This window comes from Ambystoma mexicanum, chromosome 12 (assembly GCF_040938575.1).
Source record: "Ambystoma mexicanum isolate Mex_15411 chromosome 12, UKY_AmexF1_1, whole genome shotgun sequence".
Taxonomy (NCBI): Eukaryota; Metazoa; Chordata; class Amphibia; order Caudata; family Ambystomatidae; genus Ambystoma; species Ambystoma mexicanum.
This window is the reverse complement of record NC_090936.1, coordinates 401,351,432-401,370,583: the sequence shown is the minus strand read 5'-3', so window position 1 is coordinate 401,370,583 and position 19,152 is coordinate 401,351,432. Positions and strand designations below refer to the sequence as shown.

Sequence of the window (19,152 nt, the reverse complement as noted above, 5' to 3'; positions counted from 1 at the left end):
ATAACACCTATACTTAAGTTACCTTTCCTAACCAATTATATTGCATGATGATTTTTTATAGAATTAGACTTCAGTGATGATGAGTTTTGCCTATAACAATGACTGTTCGACTGAAGTTCGAGGAAGTCGGAGCGAGACAGGTGATCGCAATGCTGCTGATTTCCATTTGTTTCTCTGTTTGATGTACTTGCCATTAAACGGATTTCCCTTTGCCAACTTACTCAGTCCTCATTATTTAGTCGCGTTGGAGTAAGTGAATCCTGCACCCCCTTTCCTCACATGGTGCAGCTATCTTGTCTTACAAGTTGTAGAGGGTGAGCGCTGACTTATGGGCCCGTCAGTGATTTCCTCTCCCCCAGAACAATGTGTGCCACCCATTTGAGCTTAGACGGCCAAGATTTCCATTGTCAATGCCTGTGCCCCTCACCCAGTAGTGTCTAATAGGTGATAGGGAGAAATGATACCAGAGAATTTTTCTGACTGTTGATGATGGCATTGCTGGACCTGGGTTCAAAGTTGTTATTGTAGATCCGGTGTAGAATTGTTGGCACGTGTCACATCTTCTGATGTTGCAGGGGAACAGTCCAGGGATTCTTTGTTCGTGATCTAGTGGGAATGTACTCCTGGTCAGAGACTGTTATAGGTTTTTCGGTTGTTTGTATGCAGTTAGGCAAGCTTCTTTAAAGATGTCTTTCAGACCTTCATCTCGGCTGAATAATCTTTGTAGATCCTTAACAATCCTTTTCATTTGTGTTAGTGATGGATGGTAACTGGCAACCAAAGGAATTGGTTCCATGTCTTAGCTGTATTGCAGCAGGGTATTTTCAGTGCACAGTCGAATTTCCTGACAATTTGTCTAGCTGAGTGACCCTTCTATAAAACGAATATGCGCAGTATAGCATTGCAGTTGCTCCTTGTCTTCTTGTTGGAGCATATGTGTTGTTCTTGCATGGCTTAGCAGTAGATATCACGCCATTTTGTGTGGGTTGGGTGGAAATTTGCCCTCTGCAGGTATTTGTTCCTATCAGTGGGTTTCTTGTATAGAGTTGTTTCTAGCTGGCCTTGCCTTCTAACCGAGATGATTGTATCCAGGAAGTGTATGCTCTTCTTGGAATATTGCAAGGTAAACTTGCGCATTGGTGGAAGCCATTTAGCTATTCATGGAATTGTTTAAGAGTATCTTCACCTCCTGTCCAAATCAAAGAGATGTCAAAAAGATGACACGGGTAATTTTCTGGTTTCAAGGAATGTTGTTGGAAGAATCCTTGTTCGAGGATGTTACATGTCTTTATATCGAATAATTGTATAACACATGCACATATACTGACAATTTTATAACAAGAAAACATTTTATTTTCTTTTTTTAATCTTTTTTTTGGGGGTCCCCCCAAACCCCTGTTTCCCACCCCTAAACACACCCCAACCATTTCCCCAAAAGATTTCAACCTTTACCCCACCCCCCACATACATTTTCGTAATTTTTTCGTTATAACATTTTCGTTATATGTGCATTTTACATAACCTTTTCATTATAATGACTGCACACCGTTCGAGGTCTGCCATGAAAATGTTAGCATATTTTTGTGCCCATGCCTGTTCCGATCTTTTGTATGAAATCCAGTATTTGTTGTGCGTCAGTATGAATGTCATGACATCTGTGAAAGCTGCAGTTGGGGGCTCTATCTTGGTATTCACTTTTTGCCGGACCTTTGGTTATGCAGCACGTTCATCTTCATGTGGTATGTTAAAAGTGTGGTGACACCCAACGTGGCCAGCAGTGCATCTAGTTGTACATGGTCTATCTCGCAAATCTTTCTGTGGCAATCACCAAAGGCTTTAGGATGGATCCAATATATCCACATATGGCTTTGGTTAATGTATTTACTCTTGAGATGATCGGGTGGGACCGATTTCCTGGCTTGTGGATTTTTGGGGAAAGTCCCAGGAGTAGGATTGTTTGGGATCAGATCTTGGAGGTACTCCTTCGATCTGCTTGGCATAGATTTGTTGATTTGTTTTGTACTACATAGTGGGGTCCTCACTAAGTTCCTGGTAGTAGTTTGTGTCATCATGTTGTCTGTATGCTTCCTTTTTTTAATTCTGTGTATCCATGACCACAATCTCGCCACCTTTGTTCTTATTGCCCTTCTCACTTTTTAGTCATCTGTTGTTTGTTGGGTATGTCAAATGTTACACCTTTTCTGTGGCAGTCGATGTCGATTTCAAGTTTTAAGCTGCAACCACATGGCAGTGTCCAGTTTGAGCACTTCGTCCTTCCATCATAATCTGGGGAAGCCCTTTGTTCACTGTTTTGCCCATTAAAGTATTTTTGAGATGCAAACCTTGCATGCAGTCTTCAATTTCCCTGCAGAGTTGCATTTTGTTTAGTTCCTATGTGGGGCAGAAAGTCGGTCCCTTCAAGAGTATAGATGGTTCAGCATTGTTATGTGCATGCCTAGAGAGGTTCATGACTGATAGTTGACTGGTGGCAAGGTCTCCCTGCCGGTCTTGTATGTTGATTCATTGGTGTGGTGATCTCCCGTCAGGTCCTCTGTGTTGGCCCTGTTTGGTGTGAGGATCACTGTTTCAGGGCGAGTCCTGGCACTTCCCCATTCCTGAACAGGAGCTTGTGTAATTCCCTATATCAGTTGCTAAAAGATAGGTTGTGTAATGGACATTTACTCCCTTCACCTTTGCCACTCCATTTGTGAGTAAACTGTAATTGTTGTGGGATCAGCAGATGACTTGAAAACTAGGTTTAAACATTGGAGTCACTTTGTTTTCTTCACAACAAGGCTTTTGGGATGGTTTAACCAATGCTGAAATGATAGAGTTGATGAAACACATCCGGTGGACTTGCACCAGTCCTTCCCTTTTTCCCTGGAATGTGATCCTTAGTCCTTCCCTTTTTGCCATAGCGGAGTGTCATCTTTCTAGGTGAGTTAAATAGTCACTCACAATCTCTTGGATGTATAATGTCCCAAAATGTCTTTATTGGCTTCTGGTCTTGCTTGGATGATGCTGGTGTCATCATAGTCGCTCACTGATCTTCATGGACTCCGGTCTCAGGTACCACCACCAGTATGCTGGGTCATCTGACAGGAATCAGACAGGTCTGGAATAGACCCAATGGTACTTCAATATTCCCTTTCTCTTGTTCTTTAAAGTCACCACTCTGAACGTAGGGCTGAGGGAGAGAGTTCATCTTGTGTGCTCTTGTCTCAGTTTGCTTTTAGTTCTTATTCTGGCCCTTCCCCCCACCTGTCTATGACTACTCTAGATAGTTCCTCTATAGTCTCCTGTTATTTAATATCTCCCCCTTTCCTGAACAGCTTAAATAACCTTCCCAGCCCAGGCCTCGAAGGATGCTCCACCCTCCTTCTTCACAGACCTTCCTTCCTCTAGATTTCCCCTTCTTTCATTGGCTATATTTCTGCCACCACCTTCTCTCTTCTCTGCCTGTACGCACTTCATCCTTTCCATCTCTGCTCGTACTCCATGAAGGGTTTTCCATCTCCTCTCCTTTTACTCTAAGAGAATGTTTCTTCTCACTCTCTTCCCCTTCTTTTGAGTATTCTCTTTGGCCCCTTCTTGTCCCCTTTCTAGACAACTCTCCGTCACCTTCTTTTTTTTTTAAAACAATTGCTCCCCCGTCTCCTTTCTCGCCTCCCTTCCTAGTTTTTCCTTCTCCACCCTCCTTTTTTAATGTTTTTTCTCATACTCATTTCTCTCTGCTATTCTTAGGTAATACTTCTCAACCTCCTTTTCTTGCTCTCTTGATCTCTCTGCTCCAACTCCCTTTCTCTCCTCCACCTCTCTCTGAGCTTATTCCTCTTCATGTTTGCCGCCAAACTTTTAACTCCCAGGCTTGTTTCATCTTTGATTTATTTTTATACCTGCCTGATTTGGTAATTGGGCTTGTGAATGGAAATCCCACAGCAGTTGTGTGAAACTAGGTGTAGCCAGGATTGTCTAACAAGTGGGGCCGGAAGCTAATGTAGTTGGGCCCATGGCAGTTCTGTAAATGTCCACACAGCGCACACCGAGTGGGTATTTACATATTTTTGCTGTGCGTTGCCCACTCAGGCCCTACCCGGTCTACGCCTCTGCTTGGGAGCGAGTGCATTGATTGGCCAGAGGAGAACGGGCGACATGCTCCCCATGTGAATTTGCTTTTTGCAGGCCGCACCATTGCCCCATGCACCAAGAGCATAAAAAAGATGCCTGCCATCTTGGAGTCAGGTATGCTTGAATCCATGGTGGTGAAACGGGTGCTTGTCATGCCTTTCATGACTTAGTGCCTTTGTCTCAGAGTGTATCTGCTTCGCAAGAGTGATGCAACCCTTCTGGTCTGCACGTGCCCTTGCAAAGACCCCCAACACTCATACTTGGGACTAGGCAGTCTGCAGATTTACATTATCTATATAGGTTGTAATGCACCTTTTGAATACCCTAAGAACAGGTAGACAAGCAACGTTTTTTGGGTTACACCTGCTTCCCTCTTCTATTTATTTGGCACATGGTGGGGGTCATGGGGGATTTCTGTGGTGACAGGGGGGCAACAACACATGAGGGTAGGGTGTGGATGGGGGGCCTGGAGGATCCCCCCGGTACCATCCCTGAGGCCAGCATCGTGGAGCAGGTGGCAGTCCTTAACCCCGAGGGTTTCCCAGTCCCCACCGCCTAGCCTCTTAATAGTGACCTTGTTATAAAACATGGAATAGTTTCCCTGTTAGTACTTGACCAAGCATAGATGAAGGACTGCAATTCAGGCTCGTTTAAACGCTTCTCCACAAGGCATTCAACTTTCCCCACAGCGCACAAGAGGCATTAGCACAGCGGGCATGGCAGCGGGCCGTGACACATTCATGGCAATATCATTATTTGATTTTCTCCAGCTGCTGTCTTTTCAGTGCCCCTTGGGTTGTTTCACCTATAGAAACCTGAGTTCCTACTACAGTGCCAGCTACCTCTTCTCTACACCTTCCACAGAGCCTGTTTTTTCACTGCAGCCCTACACCTACCTCAATTGTATACTCATACTTTAGATTTCCTTGTTGATCTGTGGGAAGCTTTTATTTTTTATTGCTCTGCACAAGCTACCCACCCATAAGGGATTAATTTTAGTTCCCACCCAATCCACTTCATTTTCCTCAGCTCCTTTGGTAGCCCCACAGATGCCCACAGAGTTTACTAAGCACCAACCATACAGTCTTCCATCCAAGCAATTCCCCTACATTTTCACAAATTAACAGTGTGTCTTCACTTGAGAGCCCAGCCTTTCCAACATCTAATTATTTATATGTACCTTTCCATCTCAAGATATGCCCTACTTTGAGAGGGGAGAGTGGAGCACTTTATTGCAACCAAGTGAAAGATTTTCACTAAAATGTAAGATTGGTGACTATTTTGTAGTTTACAATTGTGGTTTAATTGACATGAACCCACCAGTAGTTTTTGACTTCTCAATACTCTCATTGATACTCTCCCTCGTATACAAAACTGCAGGTCGCCTCGACATTGCCGCCCGACTCTATTCTGCCCTTATGAAGGTCATTAAACCACTTGAGGAATTAAACATTTTAGGATTATGATAGACATGTATCACCTATATGGAAGTCTGTCAGCTAAGAATTGAAGAAACACTGTTTTAAATGTCTGTAGTTCTTTGTGTTGTTTTTTTTTTTACTTGTATGTGCGTATGCATGTTTGTGACAGAACTCAGACGACTCCCCCTTATTTTAGATCTAAGTGAACGGACAAAATATACACCACATCATCAGTGCTCCAAATACAATTTTGAATTTTTCTCCCTATTTTTAAGCTTTGAGAGTAAATGTGATTTCAAGGGAGTAACATTTTTTTATTTTTCTTCTTAATAGAGTAAAATGTATTTGACATCCAGACGAAGCATGCAAAAAGTTACAACTGTATGGAAATCATTATCATGCGGCAGCCATCCACATCATGATAAAAAAGGCCGGTTTCCCTCACAATTAGCAGATAAAGGAGAGTGCGCAGAAGAACAAACACCCTCGCCCAAATGGAACCGATGAGCACTAACACTGTGAGCTTCCACTGCATGCAAAGAATAGGTACAACAGCAGCATAAGCCGTTTAACGCTTCACTCACACAGAACAGGCCAACCTGAATAGGAGACGTTCAGCCTTCCCTCACACAAACAGAAACGTTGAATCAGGGCAACAGCAATGCAAGCATTCATCATGTATAACTGGTCTAGAGGATCGGTGCAAGGTAAAGCAAAGGTAGAAGACACCCACAGATAAGGAATGGGTCTCTGCAGTAGATGCTCCCCTCACATAGAACAGTTGCAATATTGGGGGGTGGGTGGGTGGGAGTGTGCATCCCTGAAGCCTAATATAGAAAAGGTATGCCATGGTCCTCGTTAAATTATGATTTCCTCACATGGAACAGGAACGTTGTGGGCCTAACAGTACAAGATTACCTTAGATAAGTCATCGGTCACAGCAATAGAGGTTTCACTTGCATTGAGAAGGGACTCCATGGGATGGAGCAGTACAGGCACTCTCATATTGAACGGGTAAACGAAGGGCCTCGGAAATGAAAGCTAGTCTCACACAGTCTCCAAGAGCCCCATTTAAGGGCCTTGTCCTCACCTGTTTGGGCATTCCATTCTTCAAGAGGATCCCATTCTCCAAGAGCGCATCCATCGCACACTGCGTCCCTCCAGGATGCCAGAGTTCTCCCGAGACTAGTATGATCTGCTGGGATGTTGCATCTGATTTCAGAGCATTTGCCCCAGGCTAAGATGGCCACCGTGGTCGCCCCGAATGCTGCAGGGGACTCAGCCTGCAGTGTCGCACCTCTGCAATCAACGGATTGGCGGGTGTGATTCTACTTCCTACCGTGACATCAGGGAGCCGGCAGGCAAAGCCGGCCCCTCCAAGGGCCCTGTTTAAGGGCCTTGTCCTCACCTTTCTGGGCACGTACCGCACATCTGGCCATTCTTTCTATATGCCCTGTTTTATCTGGCATTTCCGTTCCCATGGAACTCTGCTCACCCTGGACGGTTCAGCCCCGACTACTCTCAGAGCTCAGCAACCCCCCAGTTGGGAAGGTAAGGATTCTTACCTTCCCATGGGCTCACCACGCTATCATCGCCATATAACACATGCCCTGTACATGTGAATCCTACATAAACCTTCCCGCCAACTCACTGACCTTGCCTCCTGATTATGAGTCTCAGCCTGCACTGTCCCAGTATGCAGCCTGGGCCCCACCTGATGGACTTCCGCCTCGCACCACTTTTAGCTGCTTGTCTCCCCTCTAATCTGACTTCTGCCACAGGCGTTATACATTGCTGCCTCTGACCTACTTATTGTGACCTTCTGGCCCTGTATATGTATGGCGCCTGATTGTTAATTAATGTATATCTTACGTTGTCTTCGTTGGCTGCATGGCACCTACCTTATTAAGGCCTTCTGCCCCCCAATGAGCCTGCTTCTTACCTGCCCATACTCATTGCTTAGCACTGCTTATGTTTTTGTTTCCCAGCTCCTACTTTATCTTCTGTGTACCTGCTTCCTGTCCTGCCCTTGCCCCATGAGGCGTGGCATTCCTATGCTGCTCTTTACCTACTCTTACCTGCATACTTGACGTAGCCCGCTGCACCATAGAGCGAGGCATTCCATTGTTGCAACTGTACCTGCCTGTACCTGCATATTTGATGTAACACCCTGCACCATAGGGCGTGGCTTTCCATTGTTGCATTTTTACCTTCTTGTACCTGCATACTTGATGTAGCCTCCTTCACCATAGGATGAGGCTTTCCATTGTTGCATCTGTACCTGCTTGTACCTGCATACTTGATGTAGCACCCTGCACCATAGGGTGAGGCTTTCAATTGTTGCACTTTACTTACTTGTACCTGAATATTGATGTAGCACCCTGCACCATAGGGCAAGGCCTTTCATTGATGCATTTTTACCTACTTGTACCTGCATACTTGATATAGCACCCTGCAACATAGGGCGAGGCTTTCTATTGTTGCAATTGTACCTGCTTGTACCTGCATACTTGATGTAGCCCCCATCACCATAGGATGAGGCTTTCCATTGTTGCAGTTGTACCTGCTTGTACCTGCGTACTTGATGTAGCCCCCTTCACCATAGGATGAGGCTTTCCATTGTTGCAATTGTACCTGCTTGTACCTGCATACTTGATGTAGCACCCTGCACCATATGGCGAGGCTTTCCATTGTTGCACTTTACCTACTTGTACCTGCATACTTGATGTAGCACCCTGCACCATAGGGCGAGGCTTTCCATTGTTGCATGTTTACCTGCTTGTACCTGCATACTTGATGTAGCACCCTGCACCATAGGGCGAGGCTTTCCATTGTTGCATGTTTACCTGCTTGTACCTGCATATTTGATGTAGCCCCCTGAACCTTGCGGGTAGGCCTTCCAAATGTGTCCACCCATTTCAATGTTGTTCCTCATTTCCGCCTTGTGCTGTATTTGAACCTGTTCACCTGCACTTAATGTTCCATTCTCTTCCCGCCCTCATTATCATTGTGACTGCCTCCCTTCATCCCTATTTCTCCCCGTCCTGCACCCCCCCACACATTTTACTTGCATGATCTGAATGTCTCAAAGCCTAGAAGGAACAGTTTTTGTTTTTTTCTCTTCATCCTTGTTCCACCCTCATTTGTCTTGATGCACCTTGAAATACCATTTGCCAATAAATAAAAAAAATAGAACAGGGACAGAATAGGCCTCAGACGTCCACATTCCCATCACAACGAACTTGCCCAGCAGGGGCTAAGCAATACAAGCCACCCTCACATAGAATAGGAACAGCATAACAACAGGGGGTGGGGGCACCACCCACATAGAACGGGAACATTTAATTACCTCTGCAGTGCAGGCTCCTGATGGATATAACTAGCATAGCATTGATAGCGAGCAGTGACTATTTCAAATACAAAGGCGTCCAGAATCAGAAAAACTCCACACAGTAGAAATGTATTAAAATGGAATTCAACTTTAGAACAAATGATTTGTGTACCAATTCCCAGCTACTCTATAGCATGTTCACTTTCTAAAGCATTTTGCAGGAGGGGATGTGATTATTATAGACGGACAAGTCACTCAATACATCTTTCATTTTTCCTCTACAAATGTCTGCACATTTGACCTCTTCAGTATATATTTAATTTTTTAAAACACAAAAAACCTGGCAAATTGCACAGTAAAGCAAACAAGACTTGTACTGTATATTTTATAGTAGAATTGCCTGCTGATGATTAATGAAATTCCTCCTTTACTGAAACTTGTACTACTTAATGGTATACCAGTATTTTGATACGATGGTGCAGAGAGGCAAGTGCCTAATGCTACGATTTATGGGCCTCGTTGCAAGTAAGGTGTTGCAGGAAACAAACAGTGGTAATTTCATTACCATCACCACCTTGGTGGTAACAGAATGACCACAATTTCTACCGCACAACCGAACAATTGGTTTGACCTTCAAGTGCAGGATTTTCCTCCAGCATCATGCTGGCGGTAAATCCGTCACTTTAAGGCCACATTGCGGCACAATTACCGGCAGCGGCAATCCTGCCAAATCCCCCACAGAGTCCTATGGACTCAAAAAGGGGGATTAGCACCACCCTTCCACTACTTGTAATCCTTGGGTAAACCCACAGGACCAAGTGGCAGTCCCCGTAAGTACGTTTGGCGGCAGTTTGGTTTACCGCTGAATGACCACCAAAGTCGTAATGAGGCTGTTATATCAAATTTCATGGTAACATGCTGGCTGGCCTAAATTACCCTTCCATCCTTCAGAGGTCAGTTAACTGACTATGGACTGAGCTAATAATAATCACAGTGCTTAGAAGTTGGAGGAATCACATATGAAGCGTTGCATGTACATTTGAAATGCCTATCTGGGTTGCCACTACAGGGACACGTTTTGCTGGGTTCCTATTCAATTTGCAAATTCTGATTGTTGTTTTGTAAGAGTGCTTGCACTGACTGGAGAGTCAGATTTTGAATGATTTAAGTCTAGTCTTGAAGATTTGGAAGAGGCTGAGACCGCTGTGATTCGTGTTATGCAATCACTCGTGCTTGAACAATTGCTTGCTGCTGCTGACCATTTATAGTATATTTACCACATTGACTCCAAGTTCAGGTTTAATGGATGTTTATACTAGACATTACATACTCATCCATGCCCCAGATAAGAGTTCTGAGGTGAGAGTATTTTACACACAGTTTTAATAGAGTGTAAATTAAATGGTAAGAGTAAAACGTATTTGCCTCAGCAAGAGTGTAAAGAATAAAATATGCAACCAGAACATTACTAAACTTGAAAATGAATAGGGCCCATAACCAAAACAGTTGTGTAGCAAAGAAGTCTGGCCTCAAACACATTATTACACTTGTGAGACACCTCCCACACATAAATGTGTTTCCACACACCACATAAATGCACCTTGATGATAAATGCACACAACACCTGCACTTCGAAAAAATACTTGTGTGCATGCGTGCATTCACTGAAAGAGCATAATTTGTTTTTGGAAAGCATACTTCCCAATTGTAATTAGGTTTTCCATAGTATTACTGCTGTGATCCTAAAATGTTAGGGCAATAAATATGCATGCATTTGGCTCCTCTCCCTGAGCATTTACAGACACAAAACACAGAAGTTGAACAGAAAGAAACCATTCCTCGTCTCACTGTGTGCTGTTTCTGTCAGAAGCTCCTTCGTGGCCTGCAATTGCATCCATGCAAATAAGAACCAAAAGATGTGCTCGGGTTACTGTCAAGTCACCTATCCTTTGCACTGAACTGTGCTCTCAACGGGTGCATAACTGATCCGCACAGAAAGATAAAATGTGTCGTACAAACAAGATTTTAATGCATTAAAGGGTCTGGTACTACACTTATATGGAGGCCTGCACATCATGATACATTATAATGCTATTCTAGAGTTCATGTGTATCAACCCAACTGTTTAACAGAAGATTTGTTAATATAGGAGTGCCATCTATATTGATACAGCAACACAATATGCAACAGTGTAGTTGTTGAACTGTGACAGTTGAAGGGTCCATGCAGTGTTAACTAAGGGCAGTGAATTGCTTGTTTAAGGTTTATAGCAACCGGCAAGACCCTTAGTCATTACACTGGGCTTCACTTTTTGCTGTTGTAGATGGTGTGGGAATACTAGATAATGTCTTCTGCATAAAATGATAAATAGTAATGATATGGGAGGTGTGTGTTTGTATGTTGTGATAATCACTAATACATATGACAAGCAAACACAGTGCGGTAGTTACAGACTAACCATTTGCTACAAATTAATATATGGAGCAAAATGAGCTTTGTTGTCCCACAGCCAACATTGTTATGTGTGAATGTGAGACCTCACATGGCTTGAAGCTTCCATTCAGAGGTTGGAATATTCATTATTGCAGTTAAAATAAAGAAGCTGTTCAGCAATTGCTTGTGACAGTGGTCATGAGCTTGAGTGGCATGTGATGGGTGTGGTGTGCCTCTGTGAGGGTAGTAACCCTTCTGTTTTTGCAGGTGCACCCGAGAAGGCCATGTCACATTACCAGCAGGCCATAAACCTGACTTCCAATCATCACGTGGCCATGGTCAATCTGGGCAGATTGTTCCGTTCTTTGGGTGAGAACAAGGAAGCCGAAGCTTGGTACAAAAGGTAAGGCTTAAAGAAGGGAGATTTCTATTTTATCTGTACTCGTGCAGTAAAAGAACTGTCTCAGTTTCCCATATAGTGGAACACCTCTTGTCTCCTTGTTAAGACTTGCTGCCACGTATAATTGCTTAGGTACTCCTCATACAAAGTGTATATTTGCCCAGAGAAGGACTACCAAACTGTCCCCACATCAAACTGGCAACATCATGCAGAGGACTAAAACATATTGGGACACTTGCCAGCAGTATTGGAGGCAGCCAATGGCAAGACCTGGAGGGCCCACATGCGAGGAGCTGGTGGGACTTACACATCACCTTATCCATTCTGATAATTGTAACCCATCCCCAGGAGAAGGGAAAGACAGCAGTTGGACCAGGGGACCAGAGGAAGGGGAGAACCAGTGGGAAGAGAATGGGGAGGGTAAAAGAGAAGGCAAGGCATAGGAAGGTGTGGGTTGTTTGGGTGATGTCAGAGGAGGCAGACCAAGAGACCAGACAGAGGAAGGACGGTGCAGAGGAGCATGACAGTGGATTATTCAGTGTACAAGTCAAAGTATTGGATGGTGACAGAAAGTAGTACTTGTGTTTAAACGAGTGTGTGTATGAGTGGAGTGGTAGGGAAGAGTAGGGAGTGAATGAGAGGATGAATGTGGGAGAAGGTGTGGGTTGAGTACTAGTAGTGTGGTGGAAGGAGCAGTAGTAGCTTGGAGGAGGGAGAAGCATTGTGGAGAGGGGAGTAGTAGTGAGGAGAGGGAAGATTAGTGAGGAGTAAGATTGGAAGGTGGAGAGAGACCATAGAGAAGAGAACATTGTAGGAACATAAAAAGGAGGTGTCAGGGAGAGAAAGAAGAGACAGTGTGTGGAGTAGGATGGCGCAGAGCAGGCGGGGACAAAGGAGGCTGACAGCTAGATCTAGGGAGCGGGATTAGTGGGCATGTAAGTATAAGACAAAGTGGGGCCTGAGTGTCTGAAAGGCACCAAATCCACAACCTGAGCCCTCTTGGGAACTTTAGTATAGGAACCCTTAACCCTAGATTGTTCCCTCAGAAAGATTAGATAGATGAGGCATTTTGCCTTTAGGCCATCACCTTGAGCAAGGCAGTTTTCAGATAGCAGGTGTTACCGATCTCTAGGGCCCAGCCTGGGTTTCAGGGACACATGGGCTAGGGAGGGACTGCTCATCTCTAGGATACATGAAGAGGGACAACAGAGTTACTCTCCTTCAAAAATAAAAACAAAAACCCTTGGACTATTTTTGGGATTTTGTGTGTTCGTCAGGCCATATGTGACACTTGGTGGTCAAGAAGCAGAATAACTCTGGGTCATTACATAGACTGTCCTTGTAAAACTCCACAATTTCACTACTAAAGGGACCCTGGCAGCTGCTCACCCTAAATGCTCTATTAATTCCCTGAATATCTCTATCCTGCTTTACCCAGACCAATGTAATTCTAGAGTAATACAGAGTAGCCTGCACCCAATCACTCATGCCCTCGTTGAACGCACAAGCTGGGAATGTGAGCGGGAGGTATCTGCATGCTTTCTTCTCCTACAGAAAGATTCAGACTTGATGGGACATCTGGAACAGAATTTCTTTATTTTATTTATTTGTTTATAACGCACCAGAGCCCACAGGCATCAGGGCGCACACAGACACATAGGACAACAGAGAGGAGGGAGGACGGGACAGTGGTGAAGGATACAAGGTCACTTGGGAGGATTTAAGCAAAGAGAGCCGTTTTCAGCAATTTCTTAAAAGAAAGTAGGTAGGAGACTGATCGCAGAGTCGGCGGGAGGTCATTCCAGATCTTGGAGGTGCAGTTAGCAAATGATCTGCCCAGAATGAATCTGGTACTGGGTTCTTAGGCTTACACTACCTGCTGGTGGATCGACAATTGCCCCAAGTTAGGAAATGCAGGTGAAGAATGGCTCGGCCACAGGTAAGACACATATGCTGTGCCCCTGAAAGTCAGCTAAGTCTCTTATTATTAAGCCAATTGTTTCAGCCACTCAACCAGGTCTCCTCCTGGCAGAGACAAGTCAACGATTTCTAGGGGTGTGGAGAATTTTAAGGAGAGGGGAGGGAACAGGAGAGATCTCACTTGAAATCTACTCTGGCAATCTAGAATCTTATGGGACAAAGTTAGTCAGCTGCAATTGAGTGAGGCATGCTGTCCTTGCCTCATTTAGCCTGTTTTTTATTCTCGTGCATTTCTGGAGATGGTTATACAGCTGATGTGTACAAGAGAGGGGGAATGGTTCGTAGGGACAGTGTCGCGATGGTATTCATACATTTGCATTGATTTGAAGATCATTGTATAAACCATTGCTTTAGTCATATGTATTAAACATATACACATAGGAAAACACAATAACCAAGACAGGTGCTTAAAGAGGTGGTCCTAAATCACTAAGAAAATAACCAAGAAAGAAATGTGTAAAAAAACGAAACTTTTGAAACGTTAGCATATGCAACTCCACCGCACATGAAAAGTCTGTCCTACATTTGGTAATTACAGACAGAAATCAGCCCAGCAACTGCCTAAGAGGGGCCCAGTCTCCACAATGCCCTAAGATTCATAGGTTTGCTAGCAGGGGCTAGAAGCAGCATCAGGGCTGTAATATCAGGGAACCTGCACCCTAACAGGAAAGTGTCATCAAGGCTCCCTACTATAAAACTGTCCAATCATAGCCGTTTGTCACTAAGGGGCCTTCCACTGCAAACCTCTGGATGCACAGGTGCTCTCATTCTTGGTTTGCATCCAGAAATACTCCAACCCGCTCCTCAGCCACAGTACTGTGAGGTGGCCTTACTTTGGCATAAAGCTCTATACAAGAACCAAGAGTGTCACAGCCTTGTGTGGTGAGTGTCATGTAAGATAAACAGCCCCCACTGTACAGGATCCCTAAGCTGTGCAGTGACTGAGCTCTCAGATGGCCCACATACATGATTTCAACTCTGCTATGTGTCCTCCTCATTTGTCTTGCATACAGTCCTCTCTGGGCTCTGTCACTTCCCACCATCAGCTGGGCAACCCCATATGTCTACAGTGACTCTGTTCGCCTGCAAGCTATCAGAAGTTTCATCCCACCTCTCCTTCCCTCTGTTATCTATACAACATCTTTTTGTGCATACAAGCTGCTGCTGCTGCTCTCTTTTTCCCCCTCCCTTCCACTTCCCTTGTTCTATTCTCTTGCAGACTAAAGTCTGGAGTGGCAGATGCATAATATGCCATTCTCCAGACAAGCCTCAGCGCTGTTCCACCAATACGGTGGTGACTGGTGCAGTATAGAAAAATGAGAAACTCTTAACACAACATGGACAGTGTCATATCATTGCTTAAATAAAGTGGTTCGGGAGAGTGTCTTGCGCTCAAAGTCCAACTTAGGCGCTGGCCAGGTGTAACAAACTGCTCCAGAGGCTTGTCTCCGGTAAGAATGTGTGTGCAGCCGATGTGCAGAGTGGACTGCTCCTCCATTTGCTTGTTCCCAATTAGTCTTTTTCAATTCTATTCCGTGTAAGACGCTGGAGACGCCGAACCACTGTAACTGCTTTTCCCAAGCGCCTTGCTTGCATTTGGCAGGGTTTTGCTTCTGCTGCCACTCTGGCTGCTGGTTCTGGAAGCTCCCTGTGAAAATGAGAAAGCAACTGGCCTCCTGCACCTTGGAGGATAGGTATTGGGCAAGAAAAGATGGTACTCTTGACATTCATGCAGGGATAAAGAGAAGGGATAGGGACTGGGGATTTGTATTCCAGATGATTGTTCAGGAATTCATGTCATGTGACCACGGAACCCGCCCTGCTGCGGCTGGGGATGCCAGGAGACGCTCTCCGTATAGTGAATGTGTGCATTATGCTTTTGGGAAAGGAGCGTTATGAACGTGGGATCTGATTGCTTCGAGACACGGATTATCGTGTGAAACTGATCACTGACTTCTGGGTTCCTCTTCTTTAGTTATGCTGGCCCACATTACCTCCTGGTTGCTCGATGATTCTGGACTGCTACTGAATAACATGTCTTTAGATCGGCCCACCTGTTCGTCCAATGGGCCTGACACTGGAATTCCACCGAAGTGTCAGACTAGTGAAATTTTCGTTGGCTATTTTGTTCTTTGTCTTGCTCTAATTTGGGCTTGGGCTCTTCCTATAATGTGGGATGGATACAAACAGTTTCCCTCTTCGAGGCTTGGATTCGATGTTGGAGTCCTTCTGATGTTTCCACAGGGAATTCTCTTGATGGCACTTGGAACTGTATCTGGTTCTTGTGGTGTTCTTTCCCAGCAGGTCTTTTACCAATGGGGTTTGTTTGGGGTATTTACTGTCACAAGTTCCTTTGCAAGGTTTTTTGGGTTGAGCTAGACACTTCATTAGCTCAATAAAGTAGCTGCAAAACCTTTTTCCTATCAATGCTCTGTCTACACTGGTAGTTGTGGTTGTCCCCTTGCTGCTTTGAAATTTGCATCACATGGCGGTGGGAGACTCCTCTTTCTAGTTCTACCGCCGCCACATTTGATAAGAGTTTGTATACATGCGCTTAGCGGTTTGGAGGAAGTGCTGAGAATTGTATCTGCAGGTCATCGCGTCTGTGCTAGTGCAGGACCTGTGATTTAGGAAGATAGTTCTGCTGCCTTCAGCCTCTGTGTGGAGCAGGACGTGCAATTCACAACCCAGCTACTATGCTTGCCAAACAGTTGTGTTTTACTTGTGCTGGTGTTATTTCTACAAGTCTGAGTTATAGCTGGTGCTGGTAATGTCCAAATATCGGCAGTATAAATGTCCATGTTATATATCTTTTCAGCAGTAGGGCGCTCTGTAGTTTTACAACCTTGCATTAGCTGAGCCACACTCCTGTGTTTGCCACAAAAATGTCCACATGCTAATTGTCCATCCTAAGCATTGCCAGCAATGCCCGCTTCCTCATGCAAGATCTCAGTACATGAGAAGAGCGCCTCGAGCAGTGCTGATAGGTTCACAGCACCTTATTACTGCAAGTCATATCATCTGAGCTTCAAACACTCTGTAAAGTACAAGCTGTTTTCAAGAATTTTTGTTAAAGAGCCAGTTTTCCTAGTGATCTGCATCCATGGTTTTCCTTTTTTGCCTCAGAAAGCAGCACAAAGTGAGACTTAAAAATACAGCAAAGAATTTGGATTCTGATTTGGGCATCTTCAATCAATGCCAATGTAATAATATCCGAAAGCATGTCAGCAGGTTGCCTGCAGCCAGGGAATATTGATCTGTATGACTGAGGGCCTTGTGGAATAAGTGAAGTTAATCAGAGGTCCAGCTACATTGATTGCACTGAAACTGAAGCCCCTCGATGCTGGTCTCACTGGTTCAAAAAAATATCCAAGGCCTCTTTTGGTTCCCAGTCCACCCCTGCCTTGCCCGTCACTCTTCCTTTGCTTTGTACTTATTGACAGGAGGGATAACCCCATGCACCCTTCTCCCATTATGCCCAGCCCGCCTTAGTCCGCCCTACCACCCCCTGCTTCTCTCTGGGGTTTATGTCAGGTTGCTGAAGGAATCCCAGTGTAGTGAGACCCCTGATGCTGCTTCTGGCGCAGTACGTTTGCCAGCGTGAAGCAAGCTGGGGAAACTGGACCTTCTCCCCATCTTACTAGGGGCCTGGAGCATCAAGTCTCAAACACACTTAGGGCCTCATTACGACCCTGGCGCTGACGGAATGAAGGGGGCCAGTACGGGACCGGCATAAGACGTCTGGTAAAACCAGACGTCTTTTCCGGGTCCCGCGAGGGGAAGAGGGAGGTAACAACGGGACACTTGTAATGTGCCCGTTGTTACCTCCCTCCCCATTCCCATTGAGCCCTATGGGGGCTCAAATGGGAATGGGGAATGGTTCCTGCAAGGAGGACTTAACGGGTCCTCCTATGGTGGAATGACCCGGTAAGTCCCCATTGCAGGAACCTGGTAATGGAGCCTGGTTTGGAGGCAGCCATGGTTTTAATAGCTCCATGGCTAACTCGTAATGAGGCCCTTAGAGTGCTAAAACCGAGGTCCTCCTCCAAAAAGGTTCCAGAAAACTGAAGGCAATGCACTGAGATCCTGCTCCAATTGAGGACCTGAAGTACAAGGTTCTGCTATGCCAAGAGTACTGATGCCCTGCCTGTCACCCAATAATAATTATTTCTCAAAAATGTGTTGCATTGCCACACAAACTGGGCCAGAGCTAGGTTTTCTCAAAATGTTTCTATAGAAAAGTAGCCATATATTGTTTGCATGCCATATTGTCTCAGCTGGTTAGAGTGTTTACCTCTAGAAGACAAACATTCCCGTGAATTCACTGTGAAAATGGCAGAGAAGGGCAACTTGTGGGTATTGCAGATATATTTCCCATGAACGTTGGCAACCCTTCAGTGCCAGCACTTCAAAGCAGAATTAGCCAGGCTGCCACTCAAATATGTTCCCTTTGGCGGTGATCTGGCCCAGTGAACAAGGCACTAGACTGGTAGACAAGCTGTCTGGAGTATTTCCTGGCTAACTGACAAGTGACTGATGTGAGTTTCAGAATGTTGCCTTCTCTGGCAGTCATGTAGGTGAATTTGCATTGTAGAGCAGTAACATTGATGATCTTGACCCCTTTAAGCAGTCGCCATCTTAAGGTGTTGTAATCATGTAGCACTGTGTACATTGTAAATGGTAACTATTGCCATCTATCAGAAAGTCACCATGGCGACATTACTTGTCTATTCCCCATGTGGCGTAGAGCATTGCGGATAACAAGGAACGCCGACATTCTGTCACCACTTGGCGCCCTCTACTACAACACCGGCAGACATGAAGAAGCGTTGCAGGTCTACAGGGAGTCGGCTGCACTTCAACCTTCTAACAAGGAGACTCGCCTGGCATTGGTAAGCTGACTGCGTTTCTAGAAAATAATTGTTTGATGGGGAACCTGTTATATAGCAGAATGACTATTATGATGATTAATCATTTACCAATGGATAATATTTCCAATAAATTTGTCTAGTTGATAAGAATGTAGATAACTGCCAGCATTGTGAGTATTCTATGAGCTATCATTTGAACTTTAAACAAGACTGTAACCCATGGCTCAATGGGGACTGCATACAGAACACGGATACTACTTGGCGATCAATTCTCACTGCCAGCATTGTGAGTATTCTATGAGCTATCATTTGAACTTTAAACAAGACTGTAACCCATGGCTCAATGGGGACTGCATACAGAACACGGATACTACTTGGCGATCAATTCTCACTGTACAAATACACCTTCATGGCCACCAATTTGAAACACAAAGCATGGTTTATCTTATAGATGTCCTCATGTTTCTCTTGGCAAAACGTTAAAGAGGAAAACATACAGTACATTTTGAGAAGTCTTTGTAAAAGAAAGATGCAATAGAAAGCGTGTTTAAAGCGTAATGGACCAACACTATTGACTTCAGTGTTTTG

The 19,152-nt window shown here is 44.8% G+C and overlaps 1 protein-coding gene across 1 annotated transcript in view; it reads left to right on the top strand.

Annotated features, from left to right (window-relative positions):
* TMTC1 (transmembrane O-mannosyltransferase targeting cadherins 1) overlaps positions 1-19,152 on the top strand; it is a 1,779,343-nt gene that overhangs the window by 1,664,027 nt on the left and 96,164 nt on the right. The window contains exons 15-16 of the mRNA XM_069628531.1: positions 11,581-11,716; positions 18,441-18,585. Coding sequence (XP_069484632.1) covers positions 11,581-11,716; positions 18,441-18,585 — 281 coding nt within the window. The remainder of the gene's footprint in view (positions 1-11,580; positions 11,717-18,440; positions 18,586-19,152) is intronic.